General features: G+C 41.2%; 2 protein-coding genes across 5 annotated transcripts in view; both read right to left on the minus strand.

The window, feature by feature from the left end:
* ncapg2 (non-SMC condensin II complex, subunit G2) overlaps positions 1-3,440 on the minus strand; it is a 29,538-nt gene extending 26,098 nt beyond the window's left edge. The window contains exons 1-6 of the mRNA XM_041881081.1: positions 3,396-3,440; positions 3,044-3,156; positions 2,348-2,542; positions 1,850-1,964; positions 1,575-1,732; positions 61-195 (exon numbers count right to left, since the gene is read on the minus strand). Coding sequence (XP_041737015.1) covers positions 61-195; positions 1,575-1,732; positions 1,850-1,964; positions 2,348-2,542; positions 3,044-3,121 — 681 coding nt within the window. The 5' untranslated portion in view covers positions 3,122-3,156; positions 3,396-3,440. The remainder of the gene's footprint in view (positions 1-60; positions 196-1,574; positions 1,733-1,849; positions 1,965-2,347; positions 2,543-3,043; positions 3,157-3,395) is intronic.
* Positions 3,441-7,287: 3,847 nt separating this feature from the next.
* The window catches only part of LOC121569842 (extended synaptotagmin-2), a 53,245-nt gene continuing 41,042 nt past the window's right edge, over positions 7,288-19,490 (minus strand). For 2 of the 4 annotated variants that reach the window (XM_045221612.1, XM_045221611.1), the window contains 7 exons: positions 15,350-15,499; positions 10,579-10,961; positions 10,371-10,469; positions 9,978-10,109; positions 9,582-9,687; positions 9,297-9,346; positions 7,288-7,373 (listed from right to left, as the gene is read on the minus strand). In XM_045221612.1, coding sequence (XP_045077547.1) covers positions 7,328-7,373; positions 9,297-9,346; positions 9,582-9,687; positions 9,978-10,109; positions 10,371-10,469; positions 10,579-10,961; positions 15,350-15,499 — 966 coding nt within the window. In that variant the 3' untranslated portion in view covers positions 7,288-7,327. The remainder of the gene's footprint in view (positions 7,374-9,296; positions 9,347-9,581; positions 9,688-9,977; positions 10,110-10,370; positions 10,470-10,578; positions 10,962-15,349; positions 15,500-19,490) is intronic. The other 2 variants (XM_045221614.1, XM_045221613.1) reach the window with 1 other exon arrangement.

The following is a 19,490-nucleotide window of genomic DNA, read 5'->3' on the forward strand; positions in this document are numbered from 1 at the left end:
GACAAATAATTCAATCAATTTTTCAAATATTTGAAACCCAGTTCTGACACACATACTTACATCTTCGTTTCTGATGTGATTGACACTGAGGAAGCATTGTAGCAGCAGATCGATCAGCTCCTTGCTGTCCTCCGATGAAAAATCCACAGTCAGCAGCACCTCATGGAAACCCCACAGCCTTTGGATCTCAGCCCCCTGAGAACATGCAGACAACGCAGCGACAACATTCAGCAACCCGAATACAAAACTGGTCGACACCACAAGACAAATGTGCCAAGATGAGACAAATGTGCCAAGATGAGACAAACGGTTAATACAGAGATATAATTATTTCCCCAGATAGACACAATTTGGAGAACAGCCAACAATGCAGATGGTTTGTTCCACCAATTCGGTGCCTTTTGAGAAGTGGCAATTGAATGCTTCACAACATGTTTTAAATTGTTCAAACATTTCTAGCCTGTCTTTCCATCTATGGGTAACAGGGTTGATGTGTTACGCTCGACCAACTCAGTAATCCACCACAAAACACCAGAAAATGGGCAAAAAGATTAGAACCAGCTCACCTGCTTTTACACTATGATTTGACTATTAGATGTTCAATGTTTCTTTTGAAAATTGACTATTAGATGTTCAATGTTTCTTTTGAAAAAAATTCTTTAAAGGGATAGTTTCACCATATTAAAATGAGAGTTCAGTTCACGTAACAGGGTTGACCATAAAATGAGGGACAGACGTAAATGAATCACTAATCAACAAAATAACTATGGTGAAAACTTGGGAGAAATTTTGGGGTTGAGGGTTAAAATCTTCCTATAAGTCACAGAGCGTGCACGGAGGGACATGTCAAAATGCAGAATTTTGGCACTTTAGCAAGTCTTTATTTGTATAAATAAAAGTTTAATGTAGTGAATTATCCATGTGCTCTATATTCAAAGTCACCTCATTTAATATAATATAACAGCCTTTTAAAAATGCAATTCAGACAAAATATCAAAAGGCACTCTTTTCACGGAACCACCCAGATACTGCCTGCGACAAGAGCGGAATCCATCTCACTAAGGCAGAAAAAGAAGATCACAGACCATAATTGTAAATCACTCCAATGCAAATATCCACCTCTCTCAGATACACTAGTGTTGAAGAAGACTTCAGTGCTGACATAGAAATAAAATAAAGTACACATACTCTCTTTCAAATCAAATTCTTCAGATGATCACTGAATGAGAGTACCGGGTGATTAGAAAGCTCTCGTCTGTTGTCGAGACCAGGAAGTGGACATAAAACAGATTTAATGAGACCGGTCATTTTCTTTTTGACTCAGGCTCCTGGTGGAGATGATTAGGGATACAGGGGGCTTGACAAAACACAGAGGATGAAAGCCAATCAGATATGGGGCGAACAACAAAAAGCAAGCCCCCCCAAAAAAGGAAACGTGAAACATTCTGTATTTTCCACCAAAATAACGGTGTTTTTTTTAAAGGATTCCTATAAAGCTTGCTAGAGAAAGCAAGACCAACAGAGACAAAACAGAAAAGCAACAACAGGCCATGTTGGTGCTAAAGGGTACGTACTGGTTTCTTCAGTATGAGAGTCTTCTCCAGGCATACGAGGAAGGCTGTGCGGCCCAGCTCTTCTTTCCCCAGGAGGCCTTTCTTCCACCAGGCCTCACACAGACGGTGGACAGCCTGCCGCAGAGGCATCTCAGAGGCAGGAAGGTAGGGCAAGACACCTGGAGTTGTTCGACAGAGACAGAAAGGAGAGTTGAGTTTGAAAAGCACTATAGAAGTTGAATAAATTAATATAATTATTATTATAAGTTAATATTCAATAAAGCTAAAACACTCACCATGTAATATGTTGGCGCACTCTAAGAGAGAGTTGTAGGTGTCACCATCATCAATGACTTCAACAGAAGCGGTGACCACTAGAGTCACTCCCTCGAAAACAGATATGGTGTGCGTCTGAACAAGAACGGAAAAGGAGACAACACTTACATTAGATGAAGACAGAGCGAGAATAAAACAATTTTTCTTGTCATGTCCAGTTTGGAACAATAGAGAATGGCCAGGATGTAGAGTTGTCACTATACCAGTGTCACGATACCCAATTTTCCATGGCAAAAAAAAAAGAAATCCAGAGGCTCTTTGGTTGAACCTGCTTTATGTCAAATATTGTGTGCTATAGCATGTAAAATGAACAAATGTTACTCTGGGTGACAACATAATGCAGTTCCTTTCCAACATTAGGACTGTATCCCTCAAATTAAACCTGCTTCATGCTTTGTTTCCTTGCCACGATACTAGTATTGTGACAACTTTAAGTGACATAACTAACAAGTACTCACCAGGTCTGGGGACACCTCCACCTCCATGTCATTGTCCTCCTTGTCCTCCTCTACGCCAGCATCCCAGTGCTCTGGTGGGAAGGTTGCCAGCTGGTCACAAAGCAGTGTGACTAGTCTGGCCCACAGTGCCTCTCTCTGGCCCTTTGGCAGCTCCTGTAGGACCTCTTCCAAGTCAAAGGGCTCAGCCGTGTCCTTCTGTGGTAACATTACAGCCAACAATATGGGGTCAGAGGCAAGGCTCTCAGATAGATAGACCAGCATAACAAATCAGTGTCATAGACAATACTCATTTCAAGATTCATGATATTGGTCCTATAAGATATATTTTTGAAGGTTGACAAAAATGACATTGGTTTTAGCTATACCCTCAGAAATGTAGGTAAACAGTTAGCTCACTTGTTGGAGCATACTTGCTAAATGCTAACCATGGGTGTATTCATTACATCTTTAAAGGAAACCGTTTACCGTCTCAGAACCAAAGAGAAGCAAATAGTGCAAACGGAACGAAATGGGCGGGGCCTAACTGAATATGTCCAATAGAAACTCTCGTTTTCGTTGCAAATCGTTTTCCGTTTGGAGTAAACGGTTTATTCTGGTGCAAAACGTTTCGCAACAGAATAGGCGTAATGAATACACCCCAGCTATAAACCTGACAGCCCAAACTAGCTAACGTTAGCTAAGTGTAACGTTACTTACATGGAGTTTAGTGAAATTGAGAAATTCCCCCACATTGTCTTTGCAGACGGAGTTTAAAAATGCCTCTCGCTTAGACATGTTTAGCCAGTGCCGTGAAATAAGCAGTCAAATATCTGAATGATTGGGATAAAAGCAACATGTCATAACAACAACATAGCTAAGTTAGTTAGCTAGCTAGATTCGTGTTTACGATTTATAGACCGAAACATGACCTAAAGTTAATCAGAACATCATATACCACTAAGTGAAGTTAATGTTAAATACATATACATTTTTTATGTCGTTAGCCTTATAAATCATAAACGACTACTTATTATGATTTAGCTAGCTAACGAGCTAGCCACAAACTCACCCAGCAGCTTCCCCGCGCAAATTTAAGATTTAACGTCCAGAGTCACGTCTGTTCCAACGTCATTACGTTTTCTTGCACGCAAGCAATCGATTGTACTTTATTTTTGCAGCATTTTGTAGCGCACGCCTACTTATGTTATTGGCAGTAAATTGTAAATACATGTTTTCCCCTCACATGTTTGGTGTAATTGTAGTTTCTTAAAAATGTGGTTTTAACTTAAAGTAATCTGTAAACACACACACACACATTGTGTGAGTGTCTCTCAAATTTGTATTAGTTAATTTTAAATGCTATTAATGTAAAGTAACAGGATAGTAAATAATAATGAATTTAAATAACATCTCAACTAAAGTTGCGCCTGAACCACTAGATGGCTCTTACGTACAGCAAAACAAGGACCTAGCAGCTACATTCAGTAGGCTAACAGTCTCACAAAGGCTAACAATGAATTTAGGGCCAAGCTACTTTTCACAGGGAAGTCAAGTCATTGCAGTCAACACCTCAAAACAAGATACTTTTTTAATTAAAGAGAAACATTTGTTTATTATTCAAAACAAACCATGAATATACTTATTCCAAACTTGAAAACTATTGATGCCAAAAGGTTTCATGTAAATTTGTGAGTGTGAAGGTGTTTAATGTTAATAAGGCACAGGAAAGATAACTGACAGAGGATTTAAGATGTTTGTAATGCACAATAGGGAAGTGTTTCAAGATAAAACAGTATTCATTGTATGGCTTTACGTACAGGAGTAGCCTATGGCACATTCTGTCATCATTCAACAAATAAAAACAAATACTTCATACAATGTGTAGGCCCCGTGTAGCTCAGTTGGTAGAGCATGGCACTTGCAACACCAGGGTTGTTGGTTCGTTTCCCACGGGGGGCCAGTATGAAAAAAAATGTATGCACTCACTAACTGTAAGTCGCTCTGGATAAGAGCGTCTGATAAATGACTAAAAATGTAAAAATGTTGCTCAAAAATGACCATATCATCTGGTGTAAGAGACCATTAATATATTATCCTCTATTAATTTACAAATTATGTATTAAAATAATCAAACTCTTATCTCAGTTTAGATATAATGTACAGTGTCTTGCGAAAATATTCACCCCCCTTGGCATTTTTCCTATTTCGTTGGCTTACAACCTGGAATTAAAATGGATTTTGGGGGGGGGGGGGTTGTATCATTTGATTTACACAACATCCCTACCACTTTGAAGATGCAAAATATTTGTTCTTGTGAAACAAACAAGAAATTAGACAAAAAAAACATAAAACTTGAGCATGCATAACTATTCACCCCCCCCAAAGTCAATACTTTGTAGTCACCTTTTGCAGCAATTACAGCTACAAGTCTCTTGGGGTATGTCTCTATAAGCTTGGCACATCTAGCCACTGGGACTTTTGCCCATTCTTCAAGGCAAAACTGCTCCAGCTCCTTCAAGTTGGATAGGTTCCGCTGGTGCACAGCAATCTTTAAGTCATACCACAGATTCTCAATTGGATTGAGGTCTGGGCTTTGACTAGGCCATTCCAAGACATTTAAATGTTTCCCCTTAAACCACTCAAGTGTTGCTTTATCAGTATTCTTAGGATCATTGTCCTGCTGGAAGGTGAACCTCCGTCCCAGTCTCAAATCTCTGGAAGACTGAAACAGGTTTCCCTCAAGAATTTCCCTGTATTTAGCGTCATCCATCACTCCTTCAATTCTGACCAGTATCCCTGTCCCTGCCGCTGAAAAACATCCCCACAGCATGATGCTGCCACCACCATGCTTCACTGTGGGGATGGTGTTCTCGGGGTGATGAGAGGTGTTGGGTTTGCGCCAGACATAGCGTTTTCCTTGATGGCCAAAAAAGCAAAATTTTAGTCTCATCTGACCAGAGTACCTTCTTCCATATGTTTGGGGTGTCTTCCACATGCCTTTTGGCGAACACCAAAAGTGTTTGCTTATTTTTTTCTTTAAGCAATGGCTTTTTTCTGGCCACTCTTCCGTAAAGCCCAGCTCTGCAGAGTGTACGACTTAAAGTGGTCCTATGGACAGATACCCCAATCTCCACTGTGGAGCTTTGCAGCTCCTTCAGGGTTATCTTTGGTCTCTTTGATTAATGCCCTCCTTGCCTGGTCTGTGAGTTTTGGTGGGCGGCCCTCTCTTGGCAGGTTTGTTGTGGTGCCATATTCTTTCAATTTTTTAATAATGGATTTAATGGTGCTCCGTGGGATGTTCAAAGTTTCAGATATTTTTTTATAACCCAACCCTGATCTGTACTTCTCCACAACGTTGTCCCTGACCTGTTTGGAGAGCTCCTTGGTCTTCATGGTGTCGCTTGCTTGGTGGTGCCCCTTGCTTAGTGGTGTTGCAGAGTCTGGGGCCTTTCAGAACAGGTGTATATGTACTGAGATCATGTGACGGATCCCTTTTTTGAATTTTTTGAAACAAGTTATTTTTTAAATTTCACTTCACCAATTTGGACTATTTTGTGTATGTCCATTACATGAAATCCAAATAAAAATCAATTTAAATTTCAGGTTGTGGTAATGCAACAAAATAGGAAAAACACCAAGGGGGATGAATACTTTTGCAAGGCACTGTACACCAGAGCAGAACATATCCCCGCCCTGACATATACCCCTCCATCTCAACATCCCGCCCTGACATATACCCCTCCATCTCAACATCCCGCCCTGACATATACCCCTCCATCTCAACATCCCGCCCTGACATATACCCCTCCATCTCAACATCCCGCCCTGACATATACCCCTCCATCTCAACATCCCGCCCTGACATATACCCCTCCATCTCAACATCCCGCCCTGACATATACCCCTCCATCTCAACATCCCGCCCTGACATATACCCCTCCATCTCAACATCCCGCCCTGACATATACCCCTCCATCTCAACATCCCGCCCTGACATATACCCCTCCATCTCAACATCCCGCCCTGACATATACCCCTCCATCTCAACATCCCGCCCTGACATATACCCCTCCATCTCAACATCATTCTATATTGCACTGAATCCCTCAAAATATACGGTATAGAATGTACTGAACAACAATTTCATCCTTTTTCGATGTGCATCCAGCGGTAGGACTTTTAATCACTGTACAAGTAATTGATTACCATTAGGATGAAGAAAACACATGGAAGTAAACAAAGACCAAATAACAATAATAATAATAATAATAATAATATGCCATTTAGCAGACGCTTTTATCCAAAGCGACTTACAGTCATGCGTGCATAAATTTTTTGTGTATGGGTGGTCCCGGGGATCGAACCCACTACCTTGGCGTTACAAGCGCCGTGCTCTACCAGCTAAGCTACAGAGGACCACACTGCATGACAAAAATATATAAAACAAATGAACTGATCATCCATGTTCACGGCTTGTAACTACCATAGTAGCCATATCTGTCCCTTTGATGAGAATTTGTTCACATCATCAATAGATATGGAGTCCATTCAATGTAAAATAAAAAATAAATAGGATTAACATAATTTCCTTCAATAGTAACAAATAAAAATGAAATCCCTGCAAATCTTAGTCAATTTTAGCCCAGTTATACATATATAAACATTGACAACTTAGGAAAAAAGGCAGTAAATGTGCTTTTTCACACATTAACCTAAATCTTCTGAAAAGCGTTTTGCTTTTAACAGGACAATTTTGCGAAACTTTGACGTTGTTGAATAGTGCAGGAACAGCATATTACAGTAAACCTGAAGTTTTATCTCTACATAGGTCGATATGATAAACACACAAATTAAATGAAAAAAAAATAAAGGAAATGAAAATTATGTGCCCTTTGATAAGTGTTAACACCATATGACTGCAGAGTGGTATGTGTTTCTATGAATGTCAATTGGTGTTTATGATGATGGAGGTGCGGTCTTCCTGTGTCCATCTCTACCTCTCTATGCCTGGACTGTTTTGCGGTTGCCATCTTCAGTCAGATCATACCTACAAGACAAAACGAGGAGTTAAAAACACCAGTGGAGCAACAAATGGCAATGGCATAAAACTAAAATATGACAAACAAATACAGTCATAAAAGATACATAGGATTTTTTATAGCAATTGTCTCACACCCAAAGATGTACAGTGGGGGAAAAAAGTATTTAGTCAGCCACCAATTGTGCAAGTTCTCCCACTTAAAAAGATGAGAGGCCTGTAATTTTCATCATAGGTACACGTCAACTATGACAGACAAAATGAGGAAAAAAAATCCAGAAAATCACATTGTAGGATTATTAATGCATTTATATTAGCAGATTATGGTGGAAAATAAGTATTTGGTCAATAACTAAAGTTTCTCAATATTTTGTTATATACCCTTTGTTGGCAATGACACAGGTCAAACGTTTTCTGTAAGTCTTCACAAGGTTTTCACACACTGTTGCTGGTATTTTGGCCCATTCCTCCATGCAGATCTCCTCTAGAGCAGTGATGTTTTGGGGCTGTCGCTGGGCAACACAGACTTTCAACTCCCTCCAAAGATTTTCTATGGGGTTGAGATCTGGAGACTGGCTAGGCCACTCCAGGACCTTGAAATGCCACTTCGTTGCCCGGGCGGTGTGTTTGGGATCATTGTCATGCTGAAAGACCCAGCCACGTTTCATCTTCAATGCCCTTGCTGATGGAAGGAGGTTTTCACTCAAAATCTCACGATAAATGGCCCCATTCATTCTTTCCTTTACACGGATCAGTCGTCCTGGTCCCTTTGCAGAAAAACAGCCCCAAAGCATGATGTTTCCACCCCCCATGCTTCACAGTAGGTATGGTGTTCTTTGGATGCAACTCAGCATTCTTTGTCCTCCAAACACGACGAGTTGAGTTTTTACTAAAAAGTTCTATTTTGGTTTCATCTGACCATATGACAGTCTCCCCAATCCTCTTCTGGATCATCCAAATGCACTCTAGCAAACTTCAGACGGGCCTGGACATGTACTGGCTTAAGCAGGGGGACACGTCTGGCACTGCAGGATTTGAGTCCCTGGCGGCGTAGTGTGTTACTGATGGTAGGCTTTGTTACTTTGGTCCCAGCTCTCTGCAGGTCATTCACTAGGTCCCCCCGTGTGGTTCTGGGATTTTTGCTCACCGTTCTTGTGATCATTTTGACCCCATGGGGTGAGATCTTGCGTGGAGCCCCAGATCGAGGGAGATTATCAGTGGTCTTGTATGTCTTCCATTTCCTAATAATTGCTCCCACTGTTGATTTCTTCAAACCAAGCTGCTTACCTATTGCATATTCAGTCTTCCCAGCCTGGTGCAGGTCTACAATCTTGTTTCTGGTGTCCTTTGACAGCTCTTTGATATTGGCCATAGTGGAGTTTGGAGTGTGACTGTTTGAAGTTGTGGACAGGTGTTTTTTATACTGATAACAAGTTCAAACAGGTGCCATTAATACAGGTAACGAGTGGAGGACAGAGGAGCCTCTTAAAGAAGAAGTTACAGGTCTGTGAGAGCCAGAAATCTTGCTTGTTTGTAGGTGACCAAATACTTATTTTCCACCATAATTTGCAAATAAATTCATTAAAAATCCTACAATGTATGCACGCATGACTGTAAGTCGCTTTGGATAAAAGCGTCTGCTAAATGGCATATTATTATTATTATTATTACAATGTGATTTTCTGGAGAAAAAAAATCTCAATTTGTCTGTCATAGTTGACGTGTACCTATGATGAAAATTACAGGCCTCTCATCTTTTTAAGTGGGAGAACTTGCACAATTGGTGGCTGACTAAATACTTTTTTCCCCCACTGTAATCATGGAATAAACAACAAACAAGCTAGTTTATTTCTCCAAATCAAATTTGTATCAAATGTTAACACAAATACAACACATAGCTGACAATACAAATTGGGTAAAGGAGCATCTTACCATTGTGTCCAGCCCTTGGATATATCCTCAACACTCAAATCCACCATCACCTATAATAAGTACAGTAGCATTGCTAGAGTCAACAACAATCAGATAACATTAATCATTAAAAAAAGTCCTTCATTTTTAAAGTACAACAATGTTTGTATCCCAAATGGCACCCTTTTCCCAATATAGTATGCTAATTTTGACCAGGGCTCATAGGGCTCTGATCAAAAGTAGTGCACTATATAGGGAATAGGGTGCCATTTGGGACATAGACTATATTTTGTGAGGAGACACTACCTTCCCGAGGAGTCCTCTGTGTTTGGACAGTATACTCCCTCCATTCTTCACAGCGATGTCCAGAGTTCTCCTGTGCAGCTCCGCCATGGAAACACTGAACTCAAACCTGCAGATGAACAAAATACACACTTTCGGATTCTCCTTTGTTTATTTCTGAGTGATGATTTCCTACTGCAGTAATACTAGGTGATGAATGAATATAATACATGATGTGATGAATGGTTGCGATGGTTAATGGTTGTGAAATGGTTGCATAATGTAAAATAAAAAAATAAAAAATAAAAAGAATGTAAGAGGTGGCCATAGAGATCATATACAGTATATTACTATTACTTATAAGTTCTATACATATTTCTATGGAGGTGGCCTACAGTGACAGTCCGAGTCAGAACTCACGTTTGATCATACACAGGGTTCAGGGTTTTCTTTATGGTGCTGGTCTTCCTCCGGCCTGTCCGGCTCTTGTCAGGGAGCAAGTAAACCCGAACGAAAGGATCTGATCCATCCTTAGTGAACGCAATGAGGTTTCTGAGGGAAAAATGTACAGGGGTCCGTCAGTCACATTGAAATCTGAACAGAGTAAGTCCTGATCTTGTGGTAATTGAAATGAACACAGAGGGGCGGTTTCCTAGACACACATTAAGCTTAGTCTTGGACGAAGAAGGCACTTTCAATGGAGAATCTCCATTGAGCACGCTTTTTAGTCCAGGACAAGGCTTAATCTGTGTCCGTGAACCGGGCATATACAGTATATGTGGCTAGTCTAGTGTTATACGTGAGGCCACTGACCGACAGGCGTGCACCACCACGATGAGCTTGTTCCTCTGGGAGCTGTGGCGGACAGTCAGCTGAATCTCCCCCAGGGGGTACGGACTAGGGGCAGACCCACTGAAAACGCAACACAGCAGAGATTAGGGATTTTACTTTACCTCATGATAGTGATTGTGTGTGTTTGAGTGCGTGTGTGTGTGCACGTGAGTGCGTGTGTGTGATTTACTTCTGCAGCTGCCTGAGCCTCTGCTGCAGCTCTTGGGTGGCGAAGGGCAGGGAGATGTCCGAGGCCAGGCTGGCCATGGAGTCCTTGTGGGGCAGGTGTTTCTGGGAGTTGGATATGGTGGTGCTCAGGTTGGAAGTGCTCCTGAGAGAGGTGCTCCTGATGGGGCTGCCTCCGTATGGCTCCTCCCTTCGCTCCTCCCGGCGATGGAGGGAGTGGGTGGAGGCCTCCATGAGTGGTGGTGGGGTGGTGGTGGCTGGGGGGAGAGGCAACTCTGATGCGGAGAGTCTCTGGGAGGGGACGGTGGGGTTGACCACGCTGGCTTTCCTCACCTGGACAGAGGAAAGCTGGTCCGCCGCACTTGTCTGCTTCTCCAGGCACAGAACCTACGACACAGAAGAGCAGAGCACAGTACCTTAAGAACACTGTACACTGTAACGGAAAACTGTAAATAATACGGTAATTTGGGGTCTACAGTAAAATACGTTTTGCTGCAGCATACTGTCAATTCTAAAGTATTGTGGGAAAATGTTGTGTGCGGGGCAAAGTATTGCTGTATTTCGAAAGGTACTGTAATACCACCCCACAGAATAACAGTACTGTACCGTATCTTTGGAGCGCCAAAAACCTTTTGACCACTAGTGGGTGCCTGGTATTGTTTCTGGCTCATTAACATATTTTGAGGATTGATAGATTTGTTGCAACCGTGATTGAGAATGCTGTACCAATTTAATTCCTATGTGATTATAGTGCCCCATCAATTTGTATAGGGGACGGATTGGAGTGGCAGCAAGTCTTCCAGAAAATTGGAACGGAAATGGAGCTCCACCAAATTGGAAGTCTTCCGACTAGCTTGGAAAGACAGTACCGTGCAATATCAAAAAGCTCTCACTGCTGCTCGATCAGCCTACTTTTCCAACTTGATTGAGGAGAAAAAAAAACAGTCCAGCTGCTTACTGGACCCTATTCCAACTAACTACTGAAAGAGCTACTTCCTGTGCTTGGCACTCCTATGTTGAACATAACAAACGGCTCCCTATCCTCCGGATGTGTACCAATCTCACTAAGAGTGGTAGTAATAAAGTCTCTCCTGAAAAAGCCAAACCTTGACCCGGAAAATTTAAAAAACGGAAAAAGCTGCTCAGCAACTCACTGCCTTCCTGAAGACAAATAATGTATATGAAACTCTCCAGTCTGGTTTTAGACTCCATCATAGTACTGAGACCGCACTCGTGAAGGTGGTTAATGACCATTTAATGGCGTCAGACCAAGGCTCTGCTTCTGCCCTCGTGCTCCTAGACCTTAGTGCCGCTTTTGACACCATCGATCACCACATTCTTTTGGAGAGATTGGAAACCCTAATTGGTCTACACGGACAAGTTCTTGCCTGGTTTAGATCTTATCTGTCTCTATGGATGGTTTGTCCATTAAGTTTCGGTGTTCCTCAAGCTTCCGTTTTAGGACCACTATTGTTTTCACAATATTCTACCTCTTGGGGATGTCATTCGGAAACACAATGTCAACTTTCACTGCTATGCAGACAACACACAGCTGTACATTTCAATGAAACATGGTGAAGCCCCAAAATTGCCTACCCTGGAAGCCTGTGTTTCAGACATAAGGAAGTGGATGGCGGCAATTTCTTTACTTTTTAACTCGGACAAAACAGAGATGCTAGTTCTAGGTTCCAAGCAACGAAGAGATCTGCTGTTTGATCTGACAATTAATCTCGATGGTTGTACAGTCGGCTCAAATAAAACTGTGAAGGACCTGCTCTGGACCCTGATCGCTTTTTTGACAAACATATCAAAAATATTTAAAGGGCAGCTTTTTTCCATCTTCGTAACAATGAACAAATCAGAAAGTTGTTGTCAAAAAATGATGCAGAAAAGCTAATCCATGCTTTTGTCACTTCAAGATTAGACTACTGCAATGCTCTACTCTCCGGCTACCCGGATAAAGCACTAAATAAACTTAAGATAGTACTAAATACAGCTGCTAGAATCTTGACAAGAACCCCCAAAAAATACCATAATAGTCAAGTGCTAGCCTCTAGCTTCCTGTTAAGGCTAGGGCTGATTTTAAGGTTTTACTGCTAACCTACAAAGCATTATATGGATTTGCTCCTACGTATCTCTCCGATTTGGTCCTGCTGTACATACCTACACGTACGCTTTGGTCACAAGACGCAGGCCTCCTTATTGTTCCTAGAAGCAAACAGCTGGAGGCAGGGCTTTCTCCTACAGACCCAGCTAACAAGGAGCATAACTGAGACATTTGTAACATTCTCCTTCAGTCTTCCAGAGGTACTGAATGTCATAGCCCGTTTGGGACATTATAGGCACATTCATTGGTCCTCTGTAGCTCAATTGGTAGAGCATGGCGCTTGTAACGCCAGGGTAGTGGGTTCGATCCCCGGGACCACCCATACGTAAAAATGTATGCGCACATGACTGTAAGTCGCTTTGGATAAAAGCGTCTGCTAAATGGCATATTATATTATTATAACATTTCTAATAAGTATTATAGAGGTTATAAATATCAGGTCGCTATACAGACATCATGGGAACATTAAAAACGTTCCTTGGTAGTCCATGAAAGGTTCTGAATATCATGTTATTTTGGAGATATCCTAGGAACATTTCATAACGTTACATTTAGAGTTATGGTTTGTCTTCATATAACGTTACAATCGGAATGATAGAAATACATTTTTGAACATCGTCTGTAAGTTTCACAATAACGTTATTATGACTTATGTGGGGACTAAAATAACTTTGTGGTCACGTCTTGGAACATAATTTTGTTAGCTGGGGAGCTCCATTTTTATGGAATGGTCTGCCGAACCAGAGAGAGACGCAGACTAGGTCTCAATCTTTAAGTCTCTACTGAAGACTCTTCAGTAGGTCCTATGTTTGAGTGTAGTCTGGCCCAGGGGTGCGAAGGTGAATGGTAAGGCACTGGAGTGACGAACCACTCTTGCTGTCTCTGCCTGGCTGGCTCCCCTCTCTCCACTGGGATTCTTTGCCTCTGACCCTATTACGGGGGCTGAGTCATTGGCTTGCTAGTGCTCTCGCATGCCGTCCCTAGGAGGGGTGTATCACATCGTGCCAGGCATTTTCCCGCTATACTCGACTTGAGTGGGTTGAGTCACTGATGTGATCTTCCTGTCCCCTGACCCCCCCTGTCTCTGTCTCCAGTATCTATGCTGCAATAGCCTATGTGCCGGGGGGCTAGGGTCAGTCTGTCCTATCTGGTGTAATTCTCCTGCCTTATCTGGTGTCCTGTGTATTCTTAAGTATGCTCCCTCTAATTCTCCCATCTCTCTCTCGCTCTCTCTCTCTCCCCTCCCAGAGGACCTGAGCCCTAGGACCATGCCTCAGGACTACCTGGCCTGACGACTCCTAGCTGTTCCCATCCCCAGTCCACCTTGTCATGCTGCTGCTCCAGTTTCTGCCTGCGGCTATGGAACCCTGACCTGTTCACTGGACATGCTACCTTGTCCCGGACCTGCTGTTTCAACCTTCTCTCTTCCTCTCCCTCTCCCTCTCTCTCTACCGCACCTGCTGTCTCGACATCTTGAATGCTTGGCTATGAAAAGCTAAATGACATTTACTCCTAAGGTGCTGACCTTTTGCACCCTCTTTAAACACTGTGATTATTATTTGACCCTGCTGGTCATCTATGAAAGTTTGAACACCTTGAAGAACGATCTGGCCTTAATGGCCATATACTCTTATAATCTCCACCGGGCACAGCCAGAAGAGGACTCTCTAGGTTTATTCCTAGGTTGCTGCCTTTCTAGGGAGTTTTTCCTAGCCACCGTGCTTCTACATCTGCATTGCTTCCTCTTTGGGGTTTTAGGCTGGGTTTCTGTATAAGCACTTTGTAACATCTGCTGATGTAAATAGGGCTTTATAAATACATTTGATTGATTGATTGAAGCATTTAGGCTTTCCAGCCAACTGTGTTGAAAATAGGTTTATTACTCAAGTCTTTGTTCAACACAGTGTACATTAGTGGCACCTGCTGGTCAAAATAATTTAGAGCAGCCAAATTATTATAGATGACGTCCCATACGCCATAGCGCGTGCGCAGTGTAGCCTTTTTGTCTTCTACCGAAACCAATACCAAACCAATCAGTGGGTTGTTCAACGAAACAATGCTTCGGATGTCATTGATCATATGCTTCTAATAAAGTGATACAGGCATCGGCACACTGCTTTGAAGTACACTGCTTAGTGATTTCGACGCATGCCTCGGGGCTCCGATTTCAAACCTAACATCATTACTGTAATGTGTAAACATTTTACCTAGCAGTCAACCTGCTTGCACCAATCCCTTGTAAACACAGTAAAATACTGTGAAATACAAACCCCTCCCCTCAATGAATTTCATTAATTGATCCATCCAATCATTCATTCATTTTACGGTATTGTACTGTGTCATTACACAGTACTTGCTTTGATACCATATTTATATTACAGTAGTTTTACTGTAATATGAAATACAGAATTTTACTTGCCACCGAGCTGCCTGTAAGCTACTGTCAAATTCACAGTAACCCCTTTACAGTGTACATTGTGATGGGAAGTTCTATTTACACATTTCAATCAGTAACTTTTGAAAATAGACAGCAGGTCTATAATGGTTGCATCTGAAATGGCACCCTATTCCCTAAAACGTTGAGCTCTATGGGCCCTTGTCAAAACTACAGTAGTGCATTACATAGGGAATAGGGTGCCATTTGGGAGGCAGCTATACATATCCTTACCCTGAGAGTCAACTTCAGTTTGAGTGTGGAGCTGGGTCCAGAGTTCCTCAGGGAAAACTGCTGAGTAAACGTCATGTCTTCCTCCACCAACAGACCACTCAAGGGGACTGTAAGATTACCCAGGGTGCACTTGTGCTTGTCGTCCTTCACCTGGCCATAGACAGTCAACCCAACAAAGGGTTAACATAATAGAGATCCTATAATTCACATACGCTTACTGTAAACTCAATGTTTGACCCAAGCAAAAACATCTGTTATGTCTGAAGTACATACTGTATAGAAATACAGTGCATTCGGGAAGTATTCAGACCCGTTGACTTTTTCCAAATTTTGTTACGTTACAGCCTTATTCTTTTTTTTTCAAAAGTTTTTTTAATTTGGCATTTTTTATGATTATACAGATAACAGACAGAACAGGTAGAGGGCAGAACACACAGATCCCTACCAAATCAAATGAAACCCCCCCCATGCTCTAACAAAGCCCCACCCCAAAACCAGACTTAAAGCAGGCAGGATATACAATGAATAATATTTTAAAATATTTTTTAAAAATTTCAAATATATTATAAAACAAAAAGTTTTAAAAATGTTAAAATAATGATAGATAGATAGACGATTCTAATTTGGGTTGGTTTATGGAGTTGTGAAATTAGCTGGGTCCATGTCTTCTACAAAGGACAGGAAAGGTTGCCAGATATTATAAAATGTAATTGGAGATACCCTAACGGAGTAGCGTATTTTCTCTAGCTTGAGATGTTGCATAACTTTCTTTATCCAATGGTTAAAAGTAGGAGGAAACTGATCCTTTCACTTAAATAGTATAAGACGTCTAGCTAGAAGAGTAGTAAATGCCAGCATGTTGCCAATAAAACTGTTTAGATGGTCCTCCTGTGGTGCCACTCCCAATAATGCAATTCTATAGGTCTCTCCAGTATCTTAGAAAACATCAAAAAATTTGATGTAAAACATGTGTAATAAAGTAGCACGAGTCCGCTTACATCCGTCACAAGTGGGATCTATTTCTGGTCTAATATTGGATAATTTAGCCTTTGACCAATGCAGCCAATGAACTATTTTAAATTGAATTACAGCATGTCTTAGACATATAGATGAAGGATGTATTCTCTGAAGCATATTCTGCCAAGTTTTGTCTGAAAAAGGTTCACCTAAATCCTCTTCCCATTGGTTCTTAAGAGATTTCAGGGAATCCAGATTGTGCGAGTTTAATAATGTATAGATCAAGCTTATACCCCCTTTGATATAAGGGTTCACTTTAAAAATAGAATCTAGAAGGGAGGTAGGTGGGCGTGATGGGAAGTGACTAGAGTATGAAGATACAAAACTACGCAATTGCAGGTATCTAAAGAAATGGGATCTAGGAATATTGAACTTTTATACTAACTGTTCAAAAGATGCAAAATCCATATCAAGTCGTTCCGTGAGGAGATCCCTTTTCCAGACCACGTATGAAACGCCCGGTCCAATAATGATGGAGAGAATGTATGGTTCTTTAATAATGGGGCAGGAGTTGAAAATTCACTGAGACCAAATTATCGCCTAAACTGTTTCCAGATTTTTTTTAAATTCCACAATGGGGTTTTTAGTGTATTTGGAAACAGGCTCAGCTAATGCAAGTTTTGAGCAGAGTAAGGCAGAGTAAGGCAGCTAAGGAGGTGGGGCCACAGGATGAGATCTCCAAGGTCAACCATTTCGGGCCTGTAACATCAGGGATTTATGTCATCCAATATAGAATGATTCTTATATTAGCTGCCCAGTCATAATATTGAAAGTTCGGAAGTGCTAGAACACCTTGGGGGCGATATCTCTGCAATACGCTCTTACGTATCCGAGGGTTTTTCTTGTTCCAGATAAACGCAGATATCAGTTTATCTATGGAGATAAAAAAAGATTTTGTCAGAAAGATAGGAATACATTGAAATAAGTATAAAACGTAGGTAATACATTCATTTTAACAGTGTTAATTCTTCCGCCCAAAGAAAGAGAAAGTAAATCCCAGCATTCAAGATCCTGTTTCACGTGGAGTATCAAGGGAGGGAAATTGGTTTTATAGAGATCTTTGAAATTGTGTGTGACCCAAATTCCCAAATATTTCAATTTCTGTCTTCAGGTCAAGCCCGGGAGAGCCGGGGTTGAACAGAGTTTAAACTGAACATGAGTGTTTTGCATGACAAGGGCATGATTTATTGTATTACTATTGATTCTGAACTGTATAAAAGTCAAATTTAGACGCCATCATAGACTAAGGGAGTGGGCAGAGCGGTAGAGAGAGGGGACCTGAAGAGAAGGGTGGGGGAATCCAAGAGGGAGGGGCTTTAAACTAGGATGTATGTATGACTATATCAACAGGGAGCTGGGAGGTAGAGGGGAGGTGCTCTGCAGACCAACTCGGCTTTGTTGAATTGTAATAAAGTCCATCTCAAATTCTAAAAAAACTCTGGATAATTTTCCACATCAATCTCTGGAAGACCAGTTAAAGGGTTAGACATATATAATAGCATGTCATCCATATAGAGTGAAACTTTATGCTCTAAGCCCCCTCTTCGAATACCTCTGATAGTGGTGTTATTACGTATTGCTATGGCTAAAGGCTCAATTGCGATTGCAAACAGGGATAGAAGACAACCCTGTCTTGTCCCACTTTGAAGTTAGAAATAGGATGAAAGTGTATTATTTGTGCGCACTGCAGCCATAGGGGAGGAGTAAAGGATTTTGATCCAGGACATCAAATTGGGACTGAATACAATTTTATTTATTTTTTTCGCTCGGAAATTCGTCGAGTCCAGGGGATTTACCACACTGCATAGATTTAATTGCCAACACAATCTCTTCTACAGAGAACTGTTCTTCTAATTCAGCAGCTCAGGTTCAACTGTAGGAATATCTAAGTTCTCAAAGAAGGTGTCGAATAAGGTAGCATTACCAGCGGATTCCGAAGTCTATAATTGTGAGTAAAAGTTATGAAAGCATGAATTGACCTCTAAATGATCAACACATTTGTTACCCAGCCCGTCAGTTATCTCAGGTATGGTTTGATTTGCGGTTCTCTGACGCAGCTGGTGTGCTAGCATTTTCACTGATTTCTCTCCATGTTCATAATTTTTGTATGAGATTTACTCATTAGATTTTCAGCCTGTCGAGTTGAAAGAAGATCAAACTCTGTCTGAAGTGTCAAATGTTGTTTTAGTAAATCTGCGGATGAAGAGTGTGAATATGCCATATCCAAATCCAATATTTTATTTGTAAATTCCCCTAGGCGTTGAATATTGCACTTCCTTAATAATTTGGCCCCTTAGATAAGACTTCATTGATTCCTATACTGTTGTAGGAGACATTCCAGCGGTTTGATTAAGCTCGAGAAATAGCTCAATTTGAGATGATATAAAAGCAACAAAGGTTTCTTCTGATAGCAGTAGTGAGTTAAGCCGCCAAGGGCGATAATTAGGCTGTGTATTTGGTATAAGTAGTTTCATAGTAAGAGGAGAATGATCCAAAATGACTATAGCTTGGTAATCACACTCCGTAAAAAATGGCAAAAATCTATTGTCTAGGAAAAAGTAGTCTATACGTGAGAAGGTCTTATGAACTGGCGAGAAAAAATAATACTCCCTAGCTGTGGGATTGCGGAAATGCCATGCATCAGATATGGCATATGTCTTAAGAAATAGCTGAATTGTGGATACTGTCTTTGATGAAGATGATACCTTAGGAGAGCTATGTTCCAGATTGGGCGACAGTACACAATTCATATCACCACCTAGTATTAGGAGGTGTGTGTCTATATTTGGTAATCAAGAAAATAAATGTGTGAAGAATGAACTGTTATCCCAATTTGGTGCATAAATGTTAGCCAAGATAACAGGTGTATTATCCAGTCTGCTGCGCCTGCCACTACACTTGACATTGCGAACGGTATGTTTTTACTAATTAAAATAGCTGCCCCTCTAGTTTCTTAATGAAAATTGGAATGATATGATTGACCGATCCACCCTCCTTTTAAACAAGAGTGGTCGAAAGTGCGGAGATGTGTCTCCTGAAGAAAGGCGATATCTACTTTAAGGCGATTTAAACGAGAAATAACCCTTTTACGTTTCACTGGGTGATTTAAAGATTTAACATTCCA

This window comes from Coregonus clupeaformis, chromosome 7, assembly GCF_020615455.1.
Source record: "Coregonus clupeaformis isolate EN_2021a chromosome 7, ASM2061545v1, whole genome shotgun sequence".
In the NCBI taxonomy this organism is placed as follows: domain Eukaryota; kingdom Metazoa; phylum Chordata; class Actinopteri; order Salmoniformes; family Salmonidae; genus Coregonus; species Coregonus clupeaformis.